We start from the raw sequence: 25,111 nt of genomic DNA, 5'->3' as shown, positions 1-25,111 counted from the left end.
CCCGGAGTCTTGAGAGTGTAACACCGGAAGGTGAGAAGTAGACTCATGACTGTTTATTAAGAGTTTAAAATAAGTTTACATCGGACGAGGGAAAGTTCAACCGAGCATCTTGTGGAGTTTATAGAGAGAACAAGATGAAACATAATTTATCTAGAAATTGTGCACAAAAAAATGTATAACTTAAACACGAGGTGGTGCTGTTACACCATTATGGTCTTTTGCGTGCCAAAGTTTTGTACTGTGAGTTTATTTTGGATGTATTCTGATGTATTCAGAGGTAAGAACCTCAACGACGTCTCTGATATGTTTCTAGATTAGTCTAGCAACCTTTTGAATTCAGATTAACGCTTTTAGTGATTGCTGTGCTTTCTGGGTTGGACTGTGTATTTCTGTATAAAATTACCGGTGGGCTGCATTTTCTTTTTGGGGGAGTAGGGGGATTTAATAGCTCCACTTAGCATCTACGAGCAATGCTAAGTGGCTACAGCTGAAGTGGATGTATCAGCAGCAGCAGCCTTACTTCTGCTGCCCGGTGGAAAAGAGGCTACTGCTGCTGCTGCTGAAAGGAAGGGGTGGGGGCGCTATCACCATGGTAACAGATTAAAGGCAAAGCTATTTCGGCGTTTCTGCTGCAGTAACTTCAGAATATGAACCCAAGGGGATTTTTTTTTTTTAGAGTTAAATTATATTAGGGAGGTGATATTTCTATTTGGCTCAAATGCCACTTTTTCAAACTTCTTTGCTCCTTTAAACATCCCTAATACAGCAGTGCCAACTCTTTCAGTGCGACGAGCAGAGAGCAGGAGGGGGGAGGAGGAGGATTGACAGCAGATGCCTTTGCAGCAGAGGACCAGAGAGGATGGATGTCCGTGTGTGCTGTTCCGGGACAAAATCCGCACATGTTTAAACGTTCACTTATCGAAAATTAAACCGCGAGATTTTACGAGTTTGTGAGAGAAAGCAAAGACAATTCAAAGCGCAGTGTCAGAGGGAATTCTTCTCTAAAGAAGATGGACGGGACGACCTGAATAGACGATTGGATCACTTCATTTAAAAGATGTATTTCGTGCTATCATATTTTTTTTCTTGATTAAATCAACTTGGATGTTCTATTGAGACCAGTCACTCAAAGCCTAGCTAACGATGGAGAGTGGAGTTTTTCTGGCCTGTCTGGATCAGTTCATGCTGAGCCCACTTGTCACTTGGGTAAGTGATGTACAATGCTCTGGTCTCCTCACAGATACTGTGATATCGACCTCAAATCCCATATTCTCTTTGCTGTTTAGGTGAGGACATTCGTGCCAAATGATGGGGGCATGCACTTGGATTTTTCTGAACTGCTGGATGGAGTCTTTCTAAACGACATAATGACCCAAATGTAAGTAATTTTATCCCAGTTTGAGCCTCCTGTTCATTTATCTGATTTTCAATCTAAGTTGTGTCAAGATAAATTCAGATTTTTGGCTGACTGTGGTCAATAAAGAATCTTTTTTTTTTTTTTTTTTTTTGCTGATTTCTGATCCTCTTGCTTCATGGTGTAGCATCCACTGATACTGTATGAAGCATCTGCTAACATTCTTATCCAGGGATCAACAGTACCAGCTTTGTTACTCTGCAGTAATAAAGGGGATCTTTGTAGTCAGCTGCAGACTTCCTCATTACTGACAGGTTTGGGTGTCTGACATAAATGTTAGAATTAGCATAAAAGTTACCCAGAGATGTCAGACAGACCAGACTGAAGGCAAGAGATTAACCAAAACATGAGAGACCTCATCCATACTGGCAAGATGCTACTTAAGAGATTATGATAGTTTTGCCTTATGTTCTGAGGGAATTACCCTCGTCCTTAGCAAACACTACCAAACCAGTGTGTTAAGCCTTCATGTGCAAGTTAAATGACACTTCAAAGATTGATAGATGACTCCTAACTAAAACTGAAGCACTCCAAAGAAAGAGGAAAAAAACTATGATCGAGTGCACTTGTGGATAATGCTCTTTAGCCATTGCAAATCTATAGTATCCATTCACCCCAATTATCTCCCCAGGGTCACAATAACCAGTTCTACATGAAAAAAAAAAGTTGCACTGAAGGGAGGGGAAGAGGCGGGATAATCTCCTGGATTGGGAAGACCCTTTGGGATTAGGGCCTGGTGTTTAGTGCCACTGGGACACAGATGGGAGGGGGAAAGAGTACAGAACAGGACAAACAGCACACAGAGGGAGACTCGGCAGCTCAGCATTATATTTGTGTCTGTTTCAATAATTATGACTGACTCTTTTTACGCTTTGCCTTCTTCTTTTTATCATCGTATATTAAGCGTATATATATGTTTCACTTTCTCAGTAATGAAATCTTACCTCCATAACAACCTATAACAACATCAAGCTTTAGAAACACAACAAAACAAAACTCCAGTTTGTTGGCAGGAAGGAATGATGTCACACAGGCTAAAGTTGGGAATGAATAGGGATCTTGTGAATGTTTCCGAGTCAAGATTTCTATCAGTTGCAGCTTCTTCTTATCCAAACATGTTAATTATGTTTGACTGCTTGCTGGTTGGTTTGAAAATGGCAGTAATGTCAAGTAAAACACTTTTATGTTACATTTTCAGAAATCCTTCAGCTTCATCTCAGGGTGCAAAGAAAATGAGCAAGGATCCAAGTCAGAGGATCCAGAACCTGAACTTTCTCGTGCAGCAGATCAAGACATTTTACCTGGTGAGTTCCCTTTTTTTTTTATAGATACAGCAGCAGCTAAGCTTTCAATCTCCCTTAACATCAGATTATAATATAGTCTGGGTTTACTTTAACTTCAACATACTGGATGACTTAGCAGATCAACTAGTTCTTCTTAAGATGCATGGCCTAAATTTCAGTCATGTGAACATCTGTGTAATCGGCACAGGAGCGGCATTAGAGCACAGCCAGAGCCAGAGTAAAGCTGCAGTCAGAGTCACAGACAGAGCTTTAGACTGACGTATAAAGTTGCAAAATTCATGGGCAGACACCAGTGGTGTTAAAATCTTGGATTTTCTGTCTGTGTCAGAGTAATTAAGCACAATTTAACCCTTGAAATCAGTCAGAATCACCAGAGAAGCGATTTCACTGAGAACAGGACAATGAATTGATTATCTTAAGGAAAGGATAATCCACACAAATGAAACCACAGTAGCAGTATTTCTACTGTAGTTGCTTTTTGAAAACATACATGTATGTCTGCTAGTTATGTTGTTAATAGTACCTCTGCACACCAACACAATACATTTTAAATCAAAGAGTCAACATTCAATGAAGTTCAGACTTTCATCTTTAATTCAAGAAATCAAAAAAATGCATTAATTGTTTAGGAATTATACACAATTTTATACAGATCGTCTATTTTTATACTAATCTTAGAGGCTGAAAAGTAACAGAACAATTGACAAACTCAGTAATGAGGTCCAAAGGGATGTCCATGCAAGTGAAGATAATCTTTAGACTGAAAAACTAGAATCAATCTGTCAGAAACTTTAACAGTGGACAAATTATTCTTTAAAAAGGGTGCATTCCAACACGTTCTCACTCCCAAAGCGTAACATTTTACGCTAGGTGACAAAACGTCGACATGTTACGCCTCGGGAGTGAGAACGGGCTGTGCATTCTGAACTATACCGGGCTATGATCTCTACTCTGATGTAGCTAAATGCTGCAAAATTGATTGAACAGCAATTCACAGCATAAATAGATGGTGACCCAAACACACTGTAAAAGCAAACCAAGAGTTTATCAAGGCAGAGAAGTGGGATATTCTTCAATGGCCAAATCAGTTATCTTATCTCACCTCAGTAGAACAGGCTTTTCAGTTATTGAGGGCATAACTGACGGAGGAGAGAACCAACAGAAGGCAGGCAGGAGTAAAAGTCTGGTAGAGCATCTCAACGGAGGAAACAGCATTTCGTGATCTTCATGGGTTCTAGACTTAAGACTTGCTGTAAATGATTTTTTTTATCCAAATGTTAGAACAATCCTTATTTCTTTAAAATTATGTCAGTTTGTCCACTTACTTTTGAAACTTTGAAAATGAGGAACTATGTATAAAAACGTCTGCAGTTCAGTTAATGCTATACTTACGTTAAACTCATCGAGTTAAAGCTGAAACTCTGCACTCGACTTCTCTATACAGTAACGTTACACAAACAGCTATATTACACAAACTGTGTCACTATCCAAAGACTTCAGGACCTAACTGTACACATTTTAAGTTGTTTGTCCCCAGTGAATGGAAACAGAGACAGTCTGAGATAAACTGCAGCGTGCCATGTTTATTTTTGCATTAAAATTATTATTAGTAAGGCACTGTAGATCTAGGGCATCTAGAAGTGTTGCAGTCTATTTTTGGTTATTTTCATTCTCTAAGATCAGTTAAAAGACTTGACCGCTGCACTGGTTTAACTGGAACTTTCAGCTAAATGTCAGTGTGTGAACATGGTTCAAAGTTACAAGGCTAACATGTTTAGTATGTATGACGCTGTCTACAATTACAACATGAGTATAGCATCTAGCTTGCTGTCATTTAATAATTTGTGCTAAACAAATAGTGCAGCTGCAGCTGTTTGAATTAGTGTATTTTTGTTTGATTTTGACCTAATGGAGCTAAAGCTTACATTAAGGAGATGCAGTGATTCAATATGAAAGAGACAGAATAATAACAAGTGCAGTTCTATAGAGGAGCTTTCGCATAAGGTTCAAAAAGAAAGGATGATGGGAAACTTAGGCAGGGACAAGGCTGCAGCAGTTTTACAGAATTTCACCACGGCACCAGGGAAACTGGCTCTGTCATTTACCCATTCAGAGCACTCACCATTTGTTGGCAGTGTTTCTATACATGTATTTGAGCAGGTCCTATGTGCTGTACATACATACTTCTCCATCTATTCAAACACTTTGGCTAGAATGCAAGAAGTGTTTTGTCCTTGTTTCACTTTAGCCTAAATGTGGGGTTTTTCTCTAACCATCTCTCTTCTCTTTTCTGTCTCTTCTTTTGTAGGATAATCTGAGACAATTAATCATGACTCCTTTGCCAAATGTGTTGCTGCTTGGCAGGACTCCTTACTGTGGTATGCTCTTTAAAACGATTATACATTCCCAATATGCACCGCTTGATTTTCAGTGGTCAGTGATTTCTGAATAGTTAACAATGAAAACCTTTGAGTCTGTAAAATGAAACAGACTCTTTTCAGCTCCTTTAATTCAACTGCACACCGCTATCAGTCTGATAGCCGCACTAACTTCTGATGGCAATGCTTCGGCAAGTGATGACCCAAATACACCAACCAGCGCTGTGTTCAGTTTAAATCCGTGACAGCAGTCCTACTTCGATCCAGTGGGTTTGTTTTCCAATAATTCAATTTCTTTACTCTCATAGAACAAAGCCTGGATGAAATGAGGAAACTTTTGCTATTACTATTGGGATGTGCAGTTCAGGTAAATACTGAGTGATTCATATTTTAAAATGGTGTTTATGTTTTACGTTTCTGGGTCAGATTTGTGCATTTTTGCATTTTTACAGTGTGAGAAGAAAGAGGAGTACATTGAGAGAATCCAGACACTTGACTTTGAGACAAAAGCAGCAATAGCTGCTCATATTCAGGAGGTATTTGACTTTATATGACATATGCTTTGAATGCTACAGCGTTTTTTTTTTACAGGTAATCATTTGTTTTTGTGCAGTTGTTTGTGTAGTTGCTGTGTTTTGTATTATTCTTTCCTCAACTACGCTGATTGTCATGTCCCGTGTTTAACAGTTGACTCACAGTCAAGACAATGTGCTGGATCTGCAGTGGTTGGAGTCTAGTGAGCTGCACCCCGATGATATGGAGGCAGCAGTAAGGAACATGACCACACACCTCCGACACCTGCTGGATCAGAGGGATACCCATCTGGAGGTACTTAATTTTCATATTTACAAACAGTATTAGCTACATATTTTTATAGGAACAATGGATATTATTTTATTAAGATGCTTTTCATTTTAGACTGAGCTCAGATACTGTACACTCATCACTAATGTTCAACCTGTAGTATTAATCCTGCTTCCTATTTGCAGACTATAGCAGAGCTAATGCAGGAGAAAGAGGGTGTGGTAAGTTTGCTCAGTAGCCCCTCCAGCCCACAGTCTGCCAGCTACTCTCCTACAATTCAGCAGCAGCAGGTGGGGACCCAGCAACACCTTGCAGTCGAACTGGCTGACTCTAAGGCAAAGATCAGACGACTTAGACAAGAACTGTAAGTATGTGATAGGTGGGAAAAATAATTGTTTTCTTTGTTTGTTGACTAAAATTAGCTTAAAAAGTTAAGATATATTTTACACTAACTGGAGATCAGAACATTTTCATATGAAAGTTACTACATAGATTGGATCAACGTTAAAAAAAGGCAAACTAATACAAAAGAGGTTGTAGTAAGTTGGAATTTTTGTAGAACTTTTCTGCCCAGATTTATTTCATCTTTTGTCCCCTTCATGTCACCAAAATGTTTGCAGAGTAAAGCGTTTGCTTTTCTCCCACATTAAAAGATTATTAGGTTAAGCATTGTAGAGTTCCTCCTAACGGTGCTGATTGGTAAATGGGTTTCCTCTGTGTAACTGCCAGTAGGGAATAAATAGGAGGCAGAGAGAGAGAGAGATAGTACAGGATAAGAGATGCCCTGCAGAGTTTGGCCCACATTACTGCCTGCTTGGCAGGTTCAATGCCCATGCACTACCACTGACCCATATTTGCTCTGCATATCTGCAGATACTGCACACACGAACACACGCACGCTAAAGCTGATCCAATCAAGATCTCAGTTCCATCATTGCTGTCCATCCCATCAGCTCACATACTGTTCAGAAACACAATGTCACATAAAGCCATGCTCTGATTTTTTTGAATGGCCTTAGACTATTCTTTTTTATATAAGAAAATGAACACACTTTTTTTGTCATCAGCATGTGGGAAGGAAAGAAATGAAGCTTAACAGCTAATGTTTGATCCATTTTGTCAGAATGGCTTATATTTCTGTTATGCTTACTTATTATTTAAACATTTTCAATTCGTGTTTAAAATGTAGCGCATGCTAACCTCCCAACTTTATGTCTCTCTGTGATCCACACATGACACCAGAGAGGAGAAGAGTGAACAAATGCTGGACTGCAGACATGAGTTGGAGAACATGGAGGCTGAGCTGAAGAGAATCCAGCAGGAGGTCTGAAGTCAAAGAACACGTTGAAAAAAGAAAAAAAAAAATCACAGCTAATGGTGACAAACAGTAACCTCCTGACCTCTCTGCAGCTTATGCAGATTATTGAACGCTGTACTTTGCTGCAGCTCTGTGCTTAATAACTACTAACTTAAACCTCTGAACACTGACTCAGATGTACAGCTAAAGCCCCTGTGGATTTGTCTGCTCGGGAAATCTCAATTTGCATTTGTGGCTTAGATGGTCACACTAGTTAACATGGTTCATATATTTATAACAATTAAATATTTAGTGAAAATAAAAGCAGTATTTAATTTCTTACAGCCATTTTTGTCTAGTGGAATGGAAAAAGTTATTATATCACCTTAAATTTTATATTGTTGTGAAACACTTAATCATGATCTTTGTCTCTAAAGGTTCTTTATTAATAACATTTTACTTACTTATATGTGCCTTGGCTTTCCCTGATAAAGTTATCACATGACAACAGATTGGATGTTCACGTCTTACCATAACAAAAAACACACAAATCTTCCATTCGTGTTTCCAACTAAACTAAGTCAGTGTTCTCTGCTGTTTTAGCTATTTGATGTTGAACTGATGTTTGATGATGAACTTTAGAGTTTATGGCGGAAATTTCTGACTATAAAAAGCTGTATCAAGCTTAAGACTTTTTTGTTATAAAACATTCTTTTCTCTTAACTTTACCAGAATTCCCAGTTGCTTCTGGATGCACGCGCAGCCCGCACTTACCGTGATGAACTGGATGCCCTGAGAGAGCGAGCCATCAAGGCGGACAAGCTGGAGAGTGAAGTGGGACGCTACAGGGAGCAACTGCACAAGATGGAGTTCTACAAAGCCAAAGTGGAGGTTGAGGCAGAATAAATACATGTAGAACATACATACATTACAAACATACAATAGACTTTTAAAGATTCAAATAAAGAGAAATATGATGATTGGGTGGGATTCAGTGTGGTTTACTATTTAAGGTGAATTTAAATATTTTTTCATGTTTCAGGAGCTAAAGGAGGATAATAGGGTACTCCAGGAGACTAAAGAGGTTTTGGAAGATCAACTGGAAGGCTGGAGGGCACGCTCAGATAAAATCCACCAGCTGGAGAAACACAATCTGCTGTTGAAGGCCCAGGTCCATGACATGGAACAGGTCAGACATCTCCACAGAGTTTACCAGAAATATCATTTAAAATATCTGGAAGGTTAGATTTCATCTTTAATGTTCATCTAGCTTGTTCACCAGCTGGACAGGTAGCGCTCTTATACCACCGCTTATAGTTTGGGTTTTCACTTAAGGAGAGGGAGGCAGATCGGAGGCGCATTGAGGAATTGCAAACGGACAACTTGGCTTTGTGTTTGGCACAGAGGAGGAGTATGGAGGAGTCCCAGCACCTAGGCTGGGAGTTAGAGCAACTCTCCAAGACCACAGAAAGCTCCCAGGGTAAGAGTGGGTGTAAAGAAGGAATAATGAGAGCTTAGGCTAATCTACAATATATTGCCAAAAGTATTCACTTACCCATCCAAATCACTGAATTCAGGTAGTGTGCAGAGGTGACCAACTTTCTGCAGAGTCAGTCACTACAGACCTCCAAACTTCACGTGGTCTTCAGATTAGCTCAAGAACTGTGTGTAGATAACTTCATGGAATGGGTTTCCATGGTTGAAGAGCTGTATCCAAGCCTTACATCTCCAAGTGCAATGCAAAGCATTGGATACAGCGGTGTAAAGCATGCCCCCACTGGACTCTGGAGTGATGCATCACACTTCCCCATCTGCCAGTCCAATGGATAAATCTAGGTTTTATAGTTTTCCAGGAGAATAATAATTTTATGACTATATTATCCCAAGTGTAACGTTTGGTGGAGGATGGATTATGGCATGGGATTGATTTTCAGTTGGGCTCGGCCCTGTCACGGCTGCATAGCCGGTGTGGCTAACCTCTCACCCTGGGTCAACACACCTGAATCACATGATTAGTTTGTTACCAGGCCTCTGGAGAACTTCAGGACATGTTGAGGAGCTAATTTAGCCATTTAAATCAGCTGTGTTGGTTCAAGGACACATCTAAAACCTGCAGGGACACCGGCCCTCGAGGCCTGGAGTTGCCCACCCCTGTCCTAACTAATAATAGCAACACAAGAACTTAACATATTTCCAATATAACATAAGGCACCAATAATACAAAAACAACCTCAAAATGTCAGGCTACAGACCCAGCCCCTGACAGACCCCTTAGTTCCAGTGAAAAGAATGAAGACATTTTGGACAATTTAATGCTCCTAATGTATGGGAATAGTTTGAAGATAGCCCAGTGCATTCAGATGAGCAGTGCACAAAGTCCTAAAAGAAATGGATCAGCAGGTTTGGCCTGAAAGACCTTGACTGGCCTGCACAGAGTCCTGAGACTACAAGCCAGGCATTCTCGTCCAACATCATGTCCAACCTCTGGATGAATGGTCAAAATGTTCCATAAGCACACGCCTAAACCTGGTGGAAAGGCTTCCCAGAAAAATGTGAAGCTGCTATTTCAGGAAAGGATGGGACGACATCATATTAAACTCTGCGAGTTAAGAATGCTGTGTCATTCAAGTTCATATGCGTGACTACTTTTGGCAATATAGTGTACTTTCCAGTGAGAGTAGATAAGGATAAGTTATGTAAAGGTGTGCATGCATTATTGTGCCATCTCTTAAATAAGTTATTTACTTGAAATACTCAACAATCAGGCTTAAGATGTGACTTTTATTGTCTTTGTTAAATGAATCTCTGTTACAAAAAGTGAATCAGAGGCATGTCTGTACATATGAGTGGCGCTTCTACTGATACCAAACTTATTTTTAATGATATTTTTGCAAATAGCAGCATTGCAGAATGTGAAAGTGACCAGTTAATAACATTCCTAGAAAAGTGAGCTATTTTCACTTGTTTCTCTCAAGCGTCTTGCAAACTAACTGTGTGTTTGTGTGTTTGTCAAAAGGCCAGCAGACCCTGAGTGAGGAGGTCAGTGAGAGGGCCTGCAGTCGATTGCTGAAACTGGAGAAAGAGAACAAACATCTCCTGAAGATTATAGAGGAGCTCAGAGCTTCTGTTAATAACATCACACAAACCAAACATAGCCACCTGGCGATGTGTAGTAACAACTGTACCTCATCAACAGACGAGTCCTCTGTGTTGCAGACCTCCTGCTCGAATGCTAAAAATCACTCTAATGGAGTCTCCCTCAGTATTGTAACAGAGTCGATGCTAAATGGGGATTTAAGCTGCCATCAGCAGCTAGACACCGAGGAGTTGGAGCGAGTCCAGAGTGTGAACCATCTCACAGCTAATCCAGAGCGTAATATCCAGGAGAAAGGACAGCTAGAGGATGGAGATAGTGGAGACCATTTCAAAGAAAGGATGTCTGATTTGGAAGTCTTAGAAAACAATCACAATAGGCGCCATTATTTTGTGAGGTCACATGATCACTCGCCTGGCTCAAAGAACAGCAGTCCCCGCCATGAAAGCATCTTCACAGGTCTGCCAACACGCTCCTCCTATGCCAGCAAGCACACACAGCGGCTAGAGGCCAAATGCAGGGCCCTGGACACAATAAATCAGCATCTACAAACTTCACTTGACAACACTGGTAGGTCCCATAGAAAATAAGTAGTGTTTTTGTACTTATATAGCAAAACATTTTCAGATTAATTTATTTCTTTTATCATTCTCCATGTTCAAGACCGAAAGGTTCAGCGTCTAGAGGCAGAGGTTGAGGAGCTGGAAGCAGAGAATCAGAGCCTGCAGGCCTCTTTAGAGGAACTTCGCATCTCTGCACGACGCCTGGAGCAGTTAGAAACAGAGAAGCAGACCCTGGAGCATGAAACAACTGCCCTGGAGAGAGACAAGAGGCAGCTAGAGAAAGAGAATCGACGACTCCGGCAACAGGTGGACAATTTTTTTTTTAAAAATAAAGATATCAGTTTTCTAGTGTTAGATAATGTTTGGAAACCTTATCGACTGTTCTACTTTCCTGTATTTCAGGCAGAAATCCAAGAAGCCAAATTAGACAGCAGTAATGTCTGTATGGCTAGCTTGGAAAGGGAGATGCGTTTTCTTGTAAAGGAAGTGGACGGATTAAGGGAAACTGCTGAGAGGGTGAAAGGCCTGGAGAGAGACAACAGAGAACTGACCAAGCAGGCTGCTATTGACCAGAGAACCCTGGCAACCCTCAGAGAAGTGAGGACTGACTGGATGCATAACATGACCGACAGCGTTTAATACATTTATTAGACTGTCACCCAATCTAAGGTTTATGCCAAAGCTGGCCTAACCGTACTGGTAATTACTAAAATGATTTTATTTTGTGTTTCTGTAATCATTAATACACCAGAAGCACAAGCTTTTTATATCAACATTACATTTTTAACACTAAAATAAAAATATTGTTGTTATTCATGAATTTTCAAATTTACAGTTTTACTAAAAATACTGAAAAAATAGTAAAGAACATCATTATGTTTTGATTAAGATCCCAAATTTTAATTGTTTACTTGCAGTAAAAATTGTCTACTTTGCTGGCTCAAATTTAGGTATAAACATGAATTCATTTTGTTATTTACCTAATAAATAACAATATAATTTTTAGTTTTACACAAGCTTTTGACAGATTTCTAAAATATTCATATTTTCTTTATTTTTTATGAGTGGTGGTCTAATAAATGTGTTAAGCACCTTAACCTTTAGTGGCAGTCTTCATATAACTACTTCAGGCCAACTAAATGACATTGCCGTCCCTTACATAATTTCCTTAGGGATTAATAAAGTATTCTGATTTTGATTCTGATTAAGCAATACTGCTATTATGGAAACCTGTTTGTTTTATTTGAAATGTATTGTCTATCTTTAGGAGCTAGTTAGCGAGAAGCTGAGAACCCAGCAAAGAGACAATGAACTAGAGAGGCTTTCCCATGAGCTGGAAATGAAGGTCCTGAACCAGGAGAGTGCACATCAGGCTGAACAAGAGAGACCAGATAACAGGTCTGTGCATACTCTTTGGAGCTTTCTGTTCCCATCACGTAACTATTTAAGAGAATGTTATAACAAATGCAAAGTTTTATAACGCAAAATAATTTTCTATACACAGCAGGTTCAAAATGCTCGAGTCTGAGCTGGAGACATCTCTGAAAAAGTCTCTGCAGATAAAAGACGACAAGTTGGCTTCTTTGGAGGCCCGTCTGCAGGAATCCTCCTCTCTGAATCAGCAGCTGCGCCAGGAACTAAAGAGTGTAAGGAATAAAGTTAAGCTTCCCAGACCTGTTAGTTTCTCTGGATCCACTTGAACGACTGTCTTCCATCACACAGGTGAAGCTGAGCTATGAAGCCCTGCAACAGAGGCAGGAGGAAGAGAGGACAACATCAAGTTCCACACCTCCAAGAGAAACTGGCAAGGCCATGAGTGAATGGCTACGTGAAAGTCAGGAAGCTACCAAAGAACTGCTAAAGCTAAAAGATCGCCTCATTGAAGTCGAGAGAAATGTAAGTGACATTGTGTGTGTGAGAGAGATTGGGTGAATGAGACTCGTAGTAAAAAGTGCTTTGAGTGCTCAGTTAAAATAGAAAAGTGTCTAAATAAGTAGCAGTCCATTTACATTTCTGTAAACACATAAAGAGGAACATAGAACACATAAAGCTGTACAATATTAAATTATATCATGGGTTCCTGTACACAGAGATTCCCTATTTTTGATAATGGCACACAAATTATGCTAAAGCTAATACCACGCTACAGTTTGTCATAATATCTTCCTGCTCTCTTATGCAGAATGCGACACTGGAGGCAGAACGCCAGGCTTTACAAGCCCAGCTAAAACAGCTGGAAAGTCAGTCTGACAGCCAGCAGGCTCAGGTCCTTGCCCTGCAGCGGCAGGCTGCCTCACTGCAGGAGAACAACACAGCATTGCAGACACACAATGCAACCCTGCAGGTGTCATTACAATACACACTAGTCTCTGTAACAGAATTCACATAAAAGCTTCTGTAATATCCTCTGGTAAGCTTCTGCTCTTGTAAACAGCATACATAAACTATTTATGTTACATTAATTCCTTGGTGTTTTTCTCCAGGTGGAAAAGTCAACACTGAATTCACAGAGCGCCTCCCTTATGGCCCAAAACACTCAGCTGCAGCAGCAGCAGTCTAAGGCAGAAAGTGAACGGGACAGTGCTATACATGAACGTGAAGAGCTGCGTGGTGCTCAAGAGCAGCTGTTACGAGATCATGAGCGCCTGGCAGTCCTGCATGAGCGACAAGCCATGGAGTATGAGGCCCTGATGGGCAAACACGGCTGTCTGAAAAATGCCCACCGCACACTGGAACTGGAGCATCGCACTCTTCAAGACAGGTAGGTCACAAGAGAGCTGTGGACGATGGTAAAAGTTTGCATACAAGTTCATTTAAACCACTTGTCTTAAGGATCATTCATATCTTTAATCTGAGCATTGCCAGTTAACCTAAACCCAAACATGAACTTCATATTCATGTTTGGATTGTTATTTAGATACAACAGCCTGTTGCAGCAACGTAGCAAATTAGAAGACCTGGAGAAAGCCCTCAAGGAGGAGCAGATGAGGATGGCTTTGGAGAAAGAACAGCACAGGACAACGGCTGCTGAGTGCTGCAGACTCCGTGATGAGAAAGACTGGTGAGAACGTGCATGCACACAAACCTACACACACACACAAACTCCAGAGCATGTATATATATGTGGATATATCAACAAAGGAAATTTTTCTCATGATACATAATTTTTTAAGGCTGAACCAGACATACCGCCAGCTTCTTAACGATAACGAAGCGCTGACATCAGATCACAAGCAGCTCAAGAGCCAGCTGAATGAGGCCAAGCTGGAGCACACGTGGCTAGAGGCAGACTTTTCGAAGCTCAAAAAGGACTATCAGCAGCTCGACATCACGTGCACAAAACTCACAAACCAGTGTGAGGTATGCTTTCAAATCCTGTGAATAATCTGACGGTTGCATTAAAATAACAACTTTCAACCATTTTTTTCAAATGCTTAACCAATTCAGAATTCCAAAGGGGCTGAAACCTATCAACCCTATTTTCACAATTGCATATCAGTGCGACTTTTGATAGATGTTTATTTATAAGCATGCATGTTCATCTGACGCTTAGCTGCTGAGCCAGTTGAAGGGCAACCTCGAGGAAGAGAACCGCCACCTGCTCGCCCAGATTGAGACCCTGATGCTACAGAACCGGACTTTGCTGGAGCAGACTATGGAGAGCAAAGATCTCTTTCATGTTGAAGAACGCCAGTATATGTAAGTGCACAGGACAATAGTAAGTTTACCATGATCAAATCTTCATGCTATAGTATTTTGCTAATGGACTTAACAATGTTTGGTACCTGCAGACAACAAAACATTTCGCTAATTAGGATATCAAAAATGCCCCTTTAGTGAGACCTAAATTCTACTGATGATTAACCTATAATCTCTCTCTTTTCAGTGACAAGCTTAATCATTTGAGGAGGCAGAAAGAGAAGCTGGAGGAAAAGATAATGGACCAATATAAGTTTTATGAGCCCTCGCCTCCTCGCAGGTAAGGGGACACCTTTATTTTCATGTTTATGTTGATGAAACAAGTTTTATAACTTTTTACATAAATTCCAGTTCATAGAGACAGTTATTTGATCAATTAAGGCAATTTCATAGCATGGAACATGATTCATTTGTATGTAGTCATATTTCTGGCATGTGAATGCATAAGGATAAAGAAAAGTGAAATGTTCAGTGCATCATGGCAAGACCCTCAGCAGCCTGAACCTATAGCTGCATAACTCAGGCTAGCTTCAGGCTCACGTGAGTCACTAAGCCTTATACTTATACTAATTAGAGGATCCTCATACCTGAAGGCTCTGCCTCCTGTTCAACTTTTGGAAACCATTGGAACTAGGGCTGCTCAATTAATCGAATTTTAATCACGATTACGATCTGGGCTTTCAACGATCATTAAAAATGACTGAGCCGATTATTAGCCCCTCCCTCATTTATCCGCTACACCTTAAAGGCCGGTCCGTGAAAATATTGTCGGGCATAAACCGGTCCGTGGCGCAAAAAAGGGTGGAGACCGCTGATTAAGAGGACCCGAGGGAAGCTCGGAAAGCTAAGCAGAAGTTATTTGGAGAGTGACTGCTGTTGGTTGAAAAGAGAGTTTAAAAAAAAACAAACTTCAGTGGTGTTGCACACTATTTTATATTATTTTTTTAAAGTCGGTCAGAGCAGCACGCTCCGTTTTGCGTAACTATTTTTAAATCCCTGTAGAACCTGAACCGTGTAAGCTAGCGCAATAATTTGTTTTGCATATGAAACCGGAGGAGTTGTACTTACATCTTATGCCATCAGCTTGTCCTCGGTCACGGTTTCGTTCCACATATAGCTTTGCAAAAATTGCATAAAAAGCGCTTGCAGGAACAAAAACATAATATTCCAGAAACACGCTTTGCCGATCCGATCAGCTGTTCGTAACACTTCCCACAGTGAAATGATGCACCTGCTGTTTTCTTTGCAAATTTGCATCATAGGATTGTTTTTTGTTTTTCCTGCAGTATATAAAAATTGCTGTATCTCCAAAATAAAACTATGAAGACACTCAAAATAAATTTCCTGTGGTGGGAAACTATTTTTTTGCAACTTTATTGTATTTAAAGTTTTGAGGGATAAACCTCTTAAATTTCTCCAAGTAGAAATATATGTAAACAAAACAAAAGCGATTTTCAATTTTTTTGTAGTTTATTGCACTTTTTTGCAATTTATGTAATTACTATGGACTTAATGCATACATATTATTAAAATATGGGCTATAACAGTTGTATTGATGTATAGCAACTTGAAATGCTCCCACAAATGGCACTACAACATGTAAAAAAAAATATATATATAAGCTCTGGTGGACTTGGTTCTATGGTAGGTCTTAAAGGGTTAAATAAATATCGTCAAATAATCGTGATCTCAATTTCAGTGAAAATAATCGTGATTATCATTTTTGCCATAATCGAGCAGCCCTAATTGGAACTAGAAGTAAGCCTGCACACTGAGAGTGAAGGTCTCTGTTGGGATACATCACACCAGTGTGTGAATGGGTGGATGACTGGATATGTAAAGCGCGTTGGGGTCCTTAGGGACTAGTAAAGCGCTATATAAATACAGGCCATTTACCATTTACCATTTTTACATCTTTAAGATATTCCTGAATGAACTTCAAGTATTGATTGTTTAATCTGATCACAAGAATTTCAAGCTTAATTCGATGGGTAAGTGGTGATGCTTAACCACATCGATGCCCAGTGCATTTTCTGTGCAGACCATCCTCTGTGTTATATTATTTATTTGATTTCCCTTGAATTATCTGCTCTTCCACAGACGTGGGAACTGGATTACTTTGAAGCTGAAGAAGCTGATGAAATCCAATAGCCGCGAGCATGGGCCTGAACGCCCACCCACACCCACACACTCAGGCGTTCCTGAGCCTCAGCTCTCCTGTCACGACAACAGTTCTTTCATCAGCTCAAATGGCTCTGGAGGCTCAGCCTCCACATCAGCATGTGATGTCATCTCACCCCAACGTAACAGCAGTGAGTATTTCCTTCTCAAATTCAAAAGATCATCATCAGAGCTGAAACATGCAGATCATACAGGTGCGTTCATGTAAGATCCAATTCACAGCCACTGTACAGAGATGCATGAATGAAGTGACGGACAAATCAGGTCCATGTACATCTACGTGTGAAGGACGCTCATCTTCCCAGAATTTGACAAAAAAGCCATTTTCTGCCTTAAGATTTTCCATCAAGGTGCGAAAGCTTAAATAAATATGTGTATTTTAAACTAAACCTGTTTCCACATCATTTATATGTGCATTTTGGTAACTATACATATACCAATGGCAGTGTGTGAACAAACTAGTTATCAGTAACTCAGAAAGAAAACTTACAGAAGCATACTTAGTGTATTAAAAATCAGAGTATGTTGTGTGTGTTTCATGTTCAAAGCATCATTCTTTCCAGTGCATGAGGTGTGTCAAGTTTCTTGAGGAATCCTCAGTATTTCTCCCCTTTGTCTTTCTCTTGTCTTTATATTTTTATTCACTCCTCCCAACACCCTCGGCTCTCTTTTCCCCTTGTCTTTGCCCTTCCTACTTCTCCCCTCTCTTTCTTTCCCCTTACTCTCTGCTGGCATCCACACCCTCCCTTCTATCTGTTCTGCGTGTCTCCCATGTGGTCACTCTTAAAAAGCCACTCTGAAAATGTTTCCCCGTATGAGGAACCGGCTGAAGGACAGAGACAAAGTCAAGTCCCTGTTTCGGCGTTCCATATGTAAGAAAGACTGTGGTCCGTTGTCTGGCTTCATCTTGCCCTTTTTACTTACTTCAGTAATTCCAACAGCTTTGTGCTTTATGCTTTTTTAATGCTAGCATACCACTAACTCATATCTGATTTGTCATTGTCCCCAAGTTCTAAAATAACTGGGTAATGTGTTAGCAGTGTGGACATCATTGGCAAACTCATTTCACCAGCCTAATTTAAAGTTATTTGTTATGATATTGCATGTTCTTGCAGATACAGGCTGCTGCAGGACTTATTTTCTAACAGAGTGGCTATATTTGGAACAGTGTGGGGTATTTTATTAGAACCACAGAGGTCAAAGAAATGCTGCATTGCAGGAAGAGACTTTTGTGGCAGTAGCTTTGTAATCCCAGGCTGCAGTGAAAGCGAAACAGATTGAGATTATAATGTAAAAGCTCCATCCTTTACATCTGTTTATATAGTGACCACACTACTGGAAAAAAAAACCCTCATAATCTTCACAGCCATTTCATCTTTCTGTTCCTTTACATCATCCACATCCCACTTCTTCCATTCTTTCATCCAACAATGAAGCCCTGAGCAGCTTAGTCTGTCCCTCGCCCCCATTAGAGGTAAACTGCTTGCCTGACAGCTCAGTACAGCTGGAAGAGTCAGAAGCTGATGTGGAGGAAAGCAGGAAAGACCCACTGACCTCATCATTTACCGACTCCATCTCGTCCATCCTCCCCCTTCCTCATACCACCACTCTGCCATCTGTCCATCTCGACAGCACCACCACTGACATTGTTCCAGATGTTTCTGAGTTGACAGGTAGAGGCATCCATTAACTAGTGTTTGTTTTGTTTTTGTTTTTTCTTTTGTTAATTTTAATTGATTATATAGTAAAATAAAGTGCAGAGTAATTAAATTAAAACACTGTCACGCGCTGTTCTTGCCTAAGCATAGAAAAGTGTCATTCACACAATAATTGTTTTATTCTTTGCCCCACAGATAAGCATTCAAATGACAGCAATTTGCCATCTGGACTTGAGGACAATGATGAGCTGCAAAATCACGGTAAAACCTTTGGGATACTCATTTAGAGGATTCAACAAACATGCAGGAATTAAGACTAAATCCATCAAATCGCAATCATGACCTTGTTTCATATTAATCTCTATGTTGATCCTTAGTGCCAGCAACTGTTAACTGCTGCTCCCTATTGGTCATTTAGCATATCAAGGTGAAAGAGCAGAGAGATGTTTTTTAAAATGATTTTCATATAAATTTTAGCTCTGAAAAAACATTGTAATCTCTTTTCAGGGCTGAATTGCGCTGAGAGCAGGGCCCAAAGTGAGAGCAGTGTTGAGTTCAACCTGAGCCTGGAGAATGAGCCGTGGTCAAATGGAAGCAGCCCTGTCCAGCACCCTCCGTCACGTCGTTCTTCCTCCTCCTCCTACCAACCACCCAGTGATGCCTCAACCCCCCTGCACACAAAGCAGCAGCACAAAGAGAAAGCCTCTACCATGCCCACTGCTAACAGTAAGATTTCAGATATCCAATGTGAACCAAAACAGAGAGATCCTGTTCTGCCTCAGGACTTCTGGCTTAGAAGGGGCACAAAAAGTATTCGAAGAGGGTCAAGGGGGAAGATGACAAGGCGCGCATCAGATTCAGGAGGTACAGGCAAAATCAATCCAGGACTCAATGGGATGAATCCTAAACTGAGCACAAGCAAAGTTGAAACTACCAAAGCCTCTGCTTGTTCACCAATCACAGTGTTGTATGTTCAGGGCAAGTCATCCTCAATGTCTGGCTGCCTCAACTGCTTCTCTTCCCCGATGGGAAAAGAAGGGCGACTTAAAGGGCCGTGGTCTCCCAAAAGTCTCCCTCGCGCAAGCAGTGTCATTTCAACAGCAGAGGGCTCGTCCCGACGATCCAGTGTCAGCAGTGACTACAAGGTGATAGTCAAGACTGACCTGGTCCCTGTCCAGGTTTCAGAGTATTCAGAGAGCAATATTAAGGAAGAAGCAGCAAGCCCGAATCAACAACCAGAGCCAGAGATTAAGAACAGTGAGCCTGCGCCCATTCCTCCTGTCAAACCTCCAAGAGACCCAGCAGCTGTGCAGGAGCCACTTTTTGACTCCTCATTCACTTTCAAATCTGTCTTTTCCAATACAATCTTTGGTGATTCTGTGGTTACCACCACAACTAGTCTAGATGGGCTTGACACCAACCGAACCGTCCTCTGTCAAAATTCACCTCTGGATCAAACCTGTTCACGAGAAATCTCAAAATCTGTCGAAAACACACCGCAAACAGTTCTTAATATGGCAGATGAGCAGAGTCAAAATCCAGAGCATGCAGCTGGGCTGGAAGGGAAAGACGAGCAGCTCACAGTTGCATGAAAGCAGCCGTCACTGTCACATCACTGTACAATTAGTCACTCAAATAAAGCAGGTGGCTATGAAGCAATTATTCATCACAGCACACAAGGATTTTAAGCAATCAGTATGTTTGCACTGTATTACACTGGCTACCTAAGTACATAACTCCTATAAAAGTGTGTTCAATAAAAAGACATTCTGATATTTTTTTTACATTGCTTTAGTAATCAACCTGAGCAGCAGATCAAAAGTGTTACAGTATTATTTACACGTTGGTTATTGTTTTGCACAAATGATGTTTAATTTCATTCAGTGATACGTAGATAGATCTCCTGTTTAACCTCTAATTAATTAGATTTATGCGTGTCATTCAGACCTTAGCCATACTTGTAAATATATTCGTGTTTGCCAAAAATATTGTATTCATTTTTGTAACTTCTATTTATGTTCTGTTCCTCATACACGAGTTATAACTTATTATGCACTGCTTTTAGAGTCTCTTTTATTTTGTAGTTGAATCTGAGGTGGGAAGTGTTGCTCATATGTAAGACGTGTGTATATCTTCTACTACGTGAACGCTATTTTCCCTTAAATAAAGAAACCTGTGCAAAATGTGAACAATTTTTGCTCGTCATTCTTTTGTAACCTGGGCCCGCCCCGTGTTCTTATTGGATGGGAGATCAGTCACGTGAGGACATGCGGAACTAGACCATTTTCGGTCGAAAAGCAAAACATTCGGGGGTGGTGAATTGAGTGACTCAGTCTGCTGTAACGTTACGCCGACCTGCTGGAGTGGTTTCATAAACTACGCCGTATAAGTCGACTGTTATACCCGGGGTTTGGCACGATGCTGAGCGCCGCCGCCGCGGAAAGGAACAAGGAGCCCATCCTGGCGGTGCTCCGGGATAGTGTGCACACCGGGAGACCCCTGCTGGCTCTGGAGATCTCCTCCGGTACTGGGCAGCATGTCACACACTTTGCTCAGGCCCTGCCGAATATAACCTGGCAGCCATCTGAGTATGATCGCCAGTCTATAGTCAGGTAAACAAGAGATGTGTGCATGCGTATAAACTATGAAATACAGATAATATACTGGGACATCTGTGCACCTATATTAGCTGTTAATATCCAAGAAACGTTAGTGTTAATATTTATCTCTTATATTTATATCTGTTTTTTATTCATCTATTTATATCTGTGCTTATAATCGTACTTTTTATATACGATTGTTTTGTTGTATGTTGAATGAGAACTCATATTTCTCCTCGGGTCAATAAAGTTTCTCTGATCTGATCTAATGCAGGAAATTATAATTAATTAATTAATTGTGTTTTCACAGCAGTTCTTATCTGATGGAAAGTTTTATGCTTCGTCTTTCTAATACCACTCTACCTGCTCCAGAATGATGGCCTGGAGGGTTCCCATAATGTCTTTTGTTTCCATTAGTATAGAAGCATATAGAGCCCGCTACCGGCTGAACAATGTGAAGCCTGCCATCCACCTGGATGCTTCTCTGCCCTATCAATACTGGGGAGGAATCCAGCCAGAGAGCCTCGACCTGGTGCTCAACATCAACATGATCCATATTTCTCCTTTGGCTTGTACAGAGGTAGGACTGCTGATTCAGTGGTTCTCTCAAACTGTGTGGCATGGAGCCACTACTATAGGCATGGAGGACTAAGGGGGAAATGTAGTGATATGACTTATGAAGAGAAAAAAACAAAACAAAGAAACGTTTGATAATGCCATCTCGTTTTCCACTGATATTCAACTTGAATATTTTATTATTTCTCTTAATTAAAAAAATAGGGGTCTGGGATTTTGATGATTTTTCAGCCTGTTCACCACTTAAGTGAACTGTTGTCTCTGGGTTTATAAGAAAGCACCTTTCAAAATAACAAAATAACAAAAAATGCTAAAACATTAAAACAAACAGTTACTCAAAATCAAGTTAAAAACTAGGAGTTTTTAGCTGTTTTTAATAGAGATCCCTGAGTCCACAGATCTCAGGCTCAGAGGGAGAGTTCCAGAGTCACCGTTACAAAAGCTCTGCTTCCTTTAGTTCTCAGCCTTGTATGATGCACATCCAACAGGTCCTGATGACATGACCTTAGGGACCTGCTGTGGTCATATGGATTTATAATTTAATCCTATGGACCTACAAAAGGATCATAAGTTAAAATGTGGTTGATTCCTTTATTATTAGTAGTAGTAGTAATATCGATGTATTTTGTCCTTTTCAAATGCATATATAAACACATTTCTACTAAAGAAACTCAGCACAATTCCTGAAAGGAGAAGCCTAAATTGCTAACATAGTCAAGACATTTTTCATATTTGCTTAAACTGCCTCTTTGTAACCTTTGTTGAAAAGAGACCCCTGTGACCACGAGTGGTGTAATAGTAACCTAAATGTAGAAGGCTCTCAATCTCATACATACCAGCCGCACAACACATTGACGTTAGCTGTAACTGGCTACTATGAAGTGAGGTTCAGTTATGATTAAAGCTGTAGCAGCAAAACTGTTTTGCTTCATTTTGTGATTGTTTTAGATCAATAATTTGCTATTTCTACTATAAAATTCACCTCGTTTGGCTTGACATTGTACTCATTGGCCCTGATATTTATGGTGCCATAAGTGTAAATAATACCAACTGAAGTATGCTTGCACCACAACTCTTCAGATAATCACTTTAAACCTGCTTCTGCACAATATCTGCCTCACTTATTTCAATAAAACAGAAACCAAAAACAAAATGTCCTCCTGCCTGCGATGTGGTTCTTAAGATGTTATCTTCTCTTAGGGTTTATTCAGAGGGGCTGGAGTAATGTTGAAATCTCAGGGCCTTCTACTGACTTATGGGGTGAGTAGCAAAACGTTTGGTGTCACAAAACATGACATAGATCACAAGCCATTATCAAGTCTAAACTTAACGTGTAATAGTGACATGTTTTATTGCTTTTCTCAGCCGTATGCAGTGAATGGTCAGATCGTCCCTCAAAGCAATGTGGACTTTGACTACAGCCTACGGCAGAGGTAATGGCATCTGTATTTTCTGGCTCTTTTACAGTTTTGTTTAAGCCAGTCATCTTACGAGGAGGCTTCGGTCGTGGATTGCCTGTCAGAACTACCAGAACATTTCCTGTTGGCCCACGGTTTTTAGCCTGCTGTGAAAAGTAAACCTGAGCAGTGATATTATAGGTCAACAGGAGTAAAGGCTCAGAATTCATGCATCATTTGCGACTCTGTCACTCTTGCTTAAATACACTGCTTTCATCACAGCATCTGAGATAGGGTGTGATAATTGACAGTCAAAAGAATGGTGGACGAGAGAGGATGAGAGTAAAAGGAGATGCAGCTAAATGTTCAGAAATAAGTGTTTGTTGATGGTCTGACTGCTGATACAAGTAGCAGATGAATTCTGAAGCGTACAGGGCTCTACTCGTCTCAGATTCATCCAAGCGATACAAAACTGATTGGACAGCACTTGACAGTGGAAATGGTTAATGAATTAGATCATACTGCGTTAGACGTTAGATTTTTTTTTCAGTGGGCTAGGCCTTCACTTAATCTCAACCCACTTAAGTATGTTTTTCATCTACTGAGGACAACACAGTAAAGTAAAAGTGTGGCAGACGATGTCCAGGGAAGAAACGCAACATTTGACGATTTCTATGGGTTCTTCAGGTTCTTTCATCAAAACAACAAAAACAACACTTAATATAAAACTGTTTAATATAAAGCTTGTCTAATGACAATACATATATATGTGTGTGCGTGTGACCTGCATTTGTGAATTGTGAACCCTTATTGTACTTACTAGTATTGATATTTGTGATATTTAAAAATCAAATGTTAGATGTCATGTTATTAATATGAATAACTCTTCCACTTGCACAGCTTTTGTAGAGATGTGGATCAGAATTTGTCCACCCTCCCACACTCTTATTTTGAATGTAATTCATTTGCCAGATAGAGACCAAATACACTGCTGACAGCACTGCTGTTCTGTTTAAAATAGTGTAGTGAGCCAGTAACATGCTGCAACAGAAAAATAGGATTCTTGTTTCTTGGTAGTAAGGGGTATATCCAGATTGCTTAGGACTCAAAAGTAGAGAAAATATATATTACCGGTATTCTTTTCAGAATTTGCTTTTGTTACAACCATTAACTTGTAACTGATTTATAAATAAGAAGAATAGATTTTTTCTACCTTTTAAGCATAAGCAATCAGGATTTAACACTTATTACACAGGAAGAAACACTGTGTTATATAGCGTAATATCAGTAAAGGGAATTCTTTGGGGGTTTAGTGTCATAGTGAAGATGACAGTGAAAATTTGGCGGCAGCCCTAAATAACACATGGATAGTCTATTGTTTCTGTGTGAGCAAAGTGTCTTGAGAAGGAGTCGGTTTGACGGCCTGAATTATTGTGTCAGTTTGCTCATAGAAGGCTTTACACAGTATATTTAAAATCAACTAAGATCATCATAGTCTTTTGAAAATGTTTTTCCTTAAGCACACAGTAGAATTAATAAACTTGTATAATTTGTGAAGCCAAACTCACAAAATACATGCAAAGAAAAAATTTTGATTGTTTTTGTAATTACATAATAAAGATAAGCAAAAGTGACCAGGGGATTTTAAAAAATGTTGTTTAATTTTGCAGAAACCCAGAATGGGGACTCAGGGATATCTCGCTCCTCAATTCTCTGGCACAAAGCAATGGTTTGTACCTGGAGAGAATAGTAAGTAATGAACCCATTTAAGCAACCAGCATAGCTTAAGTCAGCATGCAAAATATGAGAACAGTTTTGTAGTATACTGATTTACTGATGCCATTTTTTTTCAGGTGGACATGCCAGCAAACAACAAATGTCTTCTTTTCAGGAAGGAAAGTTTGGTGTGAAGCATCCTGATGCAGGATGGTCAAAATGCCTTAACTTGGAGCTCAGATACATTGCCAAATTTTCAAGAGCCGTAAACGGATCATGTTTTCTCCACATTTTAACACATGCTGGTATTAGATTAACTAAGTTAATGTAAACTGTTGTGCTCAAACCTATAACCTATATTCTTATGTATTGCACATGAGTTAAATTAATAAATCTCACAAACACGTTGCCTTTGTGCTATATATTCTTT

The 25,111-nt window shown here is 40.1% G+C and overlaps 2 protein-coding genes across 8 annotated transcripts; both read left to right on the top strand.

Annotated features, from left to right (window-relative positions):
- Positions 1–72: 72 nt before the first annotated feature.
- Positions 73–20,572, top strand: LOC147328379 (girdin-like). Of its 7 annotated transcripts, none has more exons than XM_086296692.1 (29): positions 73–1,206; positions 1,287–1,378; positions 2,613–2,718; positions 5,027–5,096; positions 5,405–5,463; positions 5,549–5,632; positions 5,784–5,924; positions 6,086–6,264; positions 7,143–7,224; positions 7,930–8,088; positions 8,240–8,386; positions 8,602–8,677; positions 10,214–10,861; positions 10,955–11,160; positions 11,257–11,451; positions 12,122–12,252; positions 12,359–12,500; positions 12,577–12,750; positions 13,037–13,198; positions 13,338–13,615; positions 13,772–13,915; positions 14,028–14,214; positions 14,408–14,553; positions 14,741–14,833; positions 16,654–16,865; positions 17,526–17,606; positions 18,171–18,407; positions 18,588–18,653; positions 18,900–20,572. In XM_086296692.1, exons 1-29 carry the CDS (start codon positions 1,144–1,146, stop codon positions 19,982–19,984), a joined length of 5,445 nt encoding a protein of 1,814 aa, XP_086152818.1. In that variant the 5' UTR covers positions 73–1,143; the 3' UTR covers positions 19,985–20,572. The 7 variants fall into 7 exon arrangements, with proteins under 7 accessions (XP_086152818.1, XP_086152817.1, XP_086152816.1 ...); XM_086296691.1 differs by having other exon boundaries at positions 8,533–8,677; positions 12,362–12,500; XM_086296690.1 differs by having other exon boundaries at positions 8,533–8,677.
- Positions 20,573–20,663: 91 nt separating this feature from the next.
- Positions 20,664–25,088, top strand: mettl26 (methyltransferase like 26). The gene is made up of 6 exons (XM_086296700.1): positions 20,664–21,004; positions 21,410–21,572; positions 22,769–22,828; positions 22,934–23,001; positions 24,636–24,714; positions 24,819–25,088. The coding sequence occupies exons 1-6, from the start codon at positions 20,811–20,813 to the stop codon at positions 24,873–24,875; spliced, it is 621 nt and encodes a 206-aa protein (XP_086152826.1). The 5' UTR covers positions 20,664–20,810; the 3' UTR covers positions 24,876–25,088.
- The last annotated feature ends 23 nt before the right edge of the window (positions 25,089–25,111 follow it).

The sequence above is a fragment of the Aulonocara sp. 'chitande type north' Nkhata Bay genome, linkage group LG6 (genome assembly GCF_057382095.1).
Source record: "Aulonocara sp. 'chitande type north' Nkhata Bay isolate Kocher_YH1m ecotype deep benthic linkage group LG6, A_spYH_male_GT1.1, whole genome shotgun sequence".
NCBI classification, from domain to species: Eukaryota; Metazoa; Chordata; class Actinopteri; order Cichliformes; family Cichlidae; genus Aulonocara; species Aulonocara sp. 'chitande type north' Nkhata Bay.
This window is presented reverse-complemented; position numbering and strand designations above follow the sequence as displayed.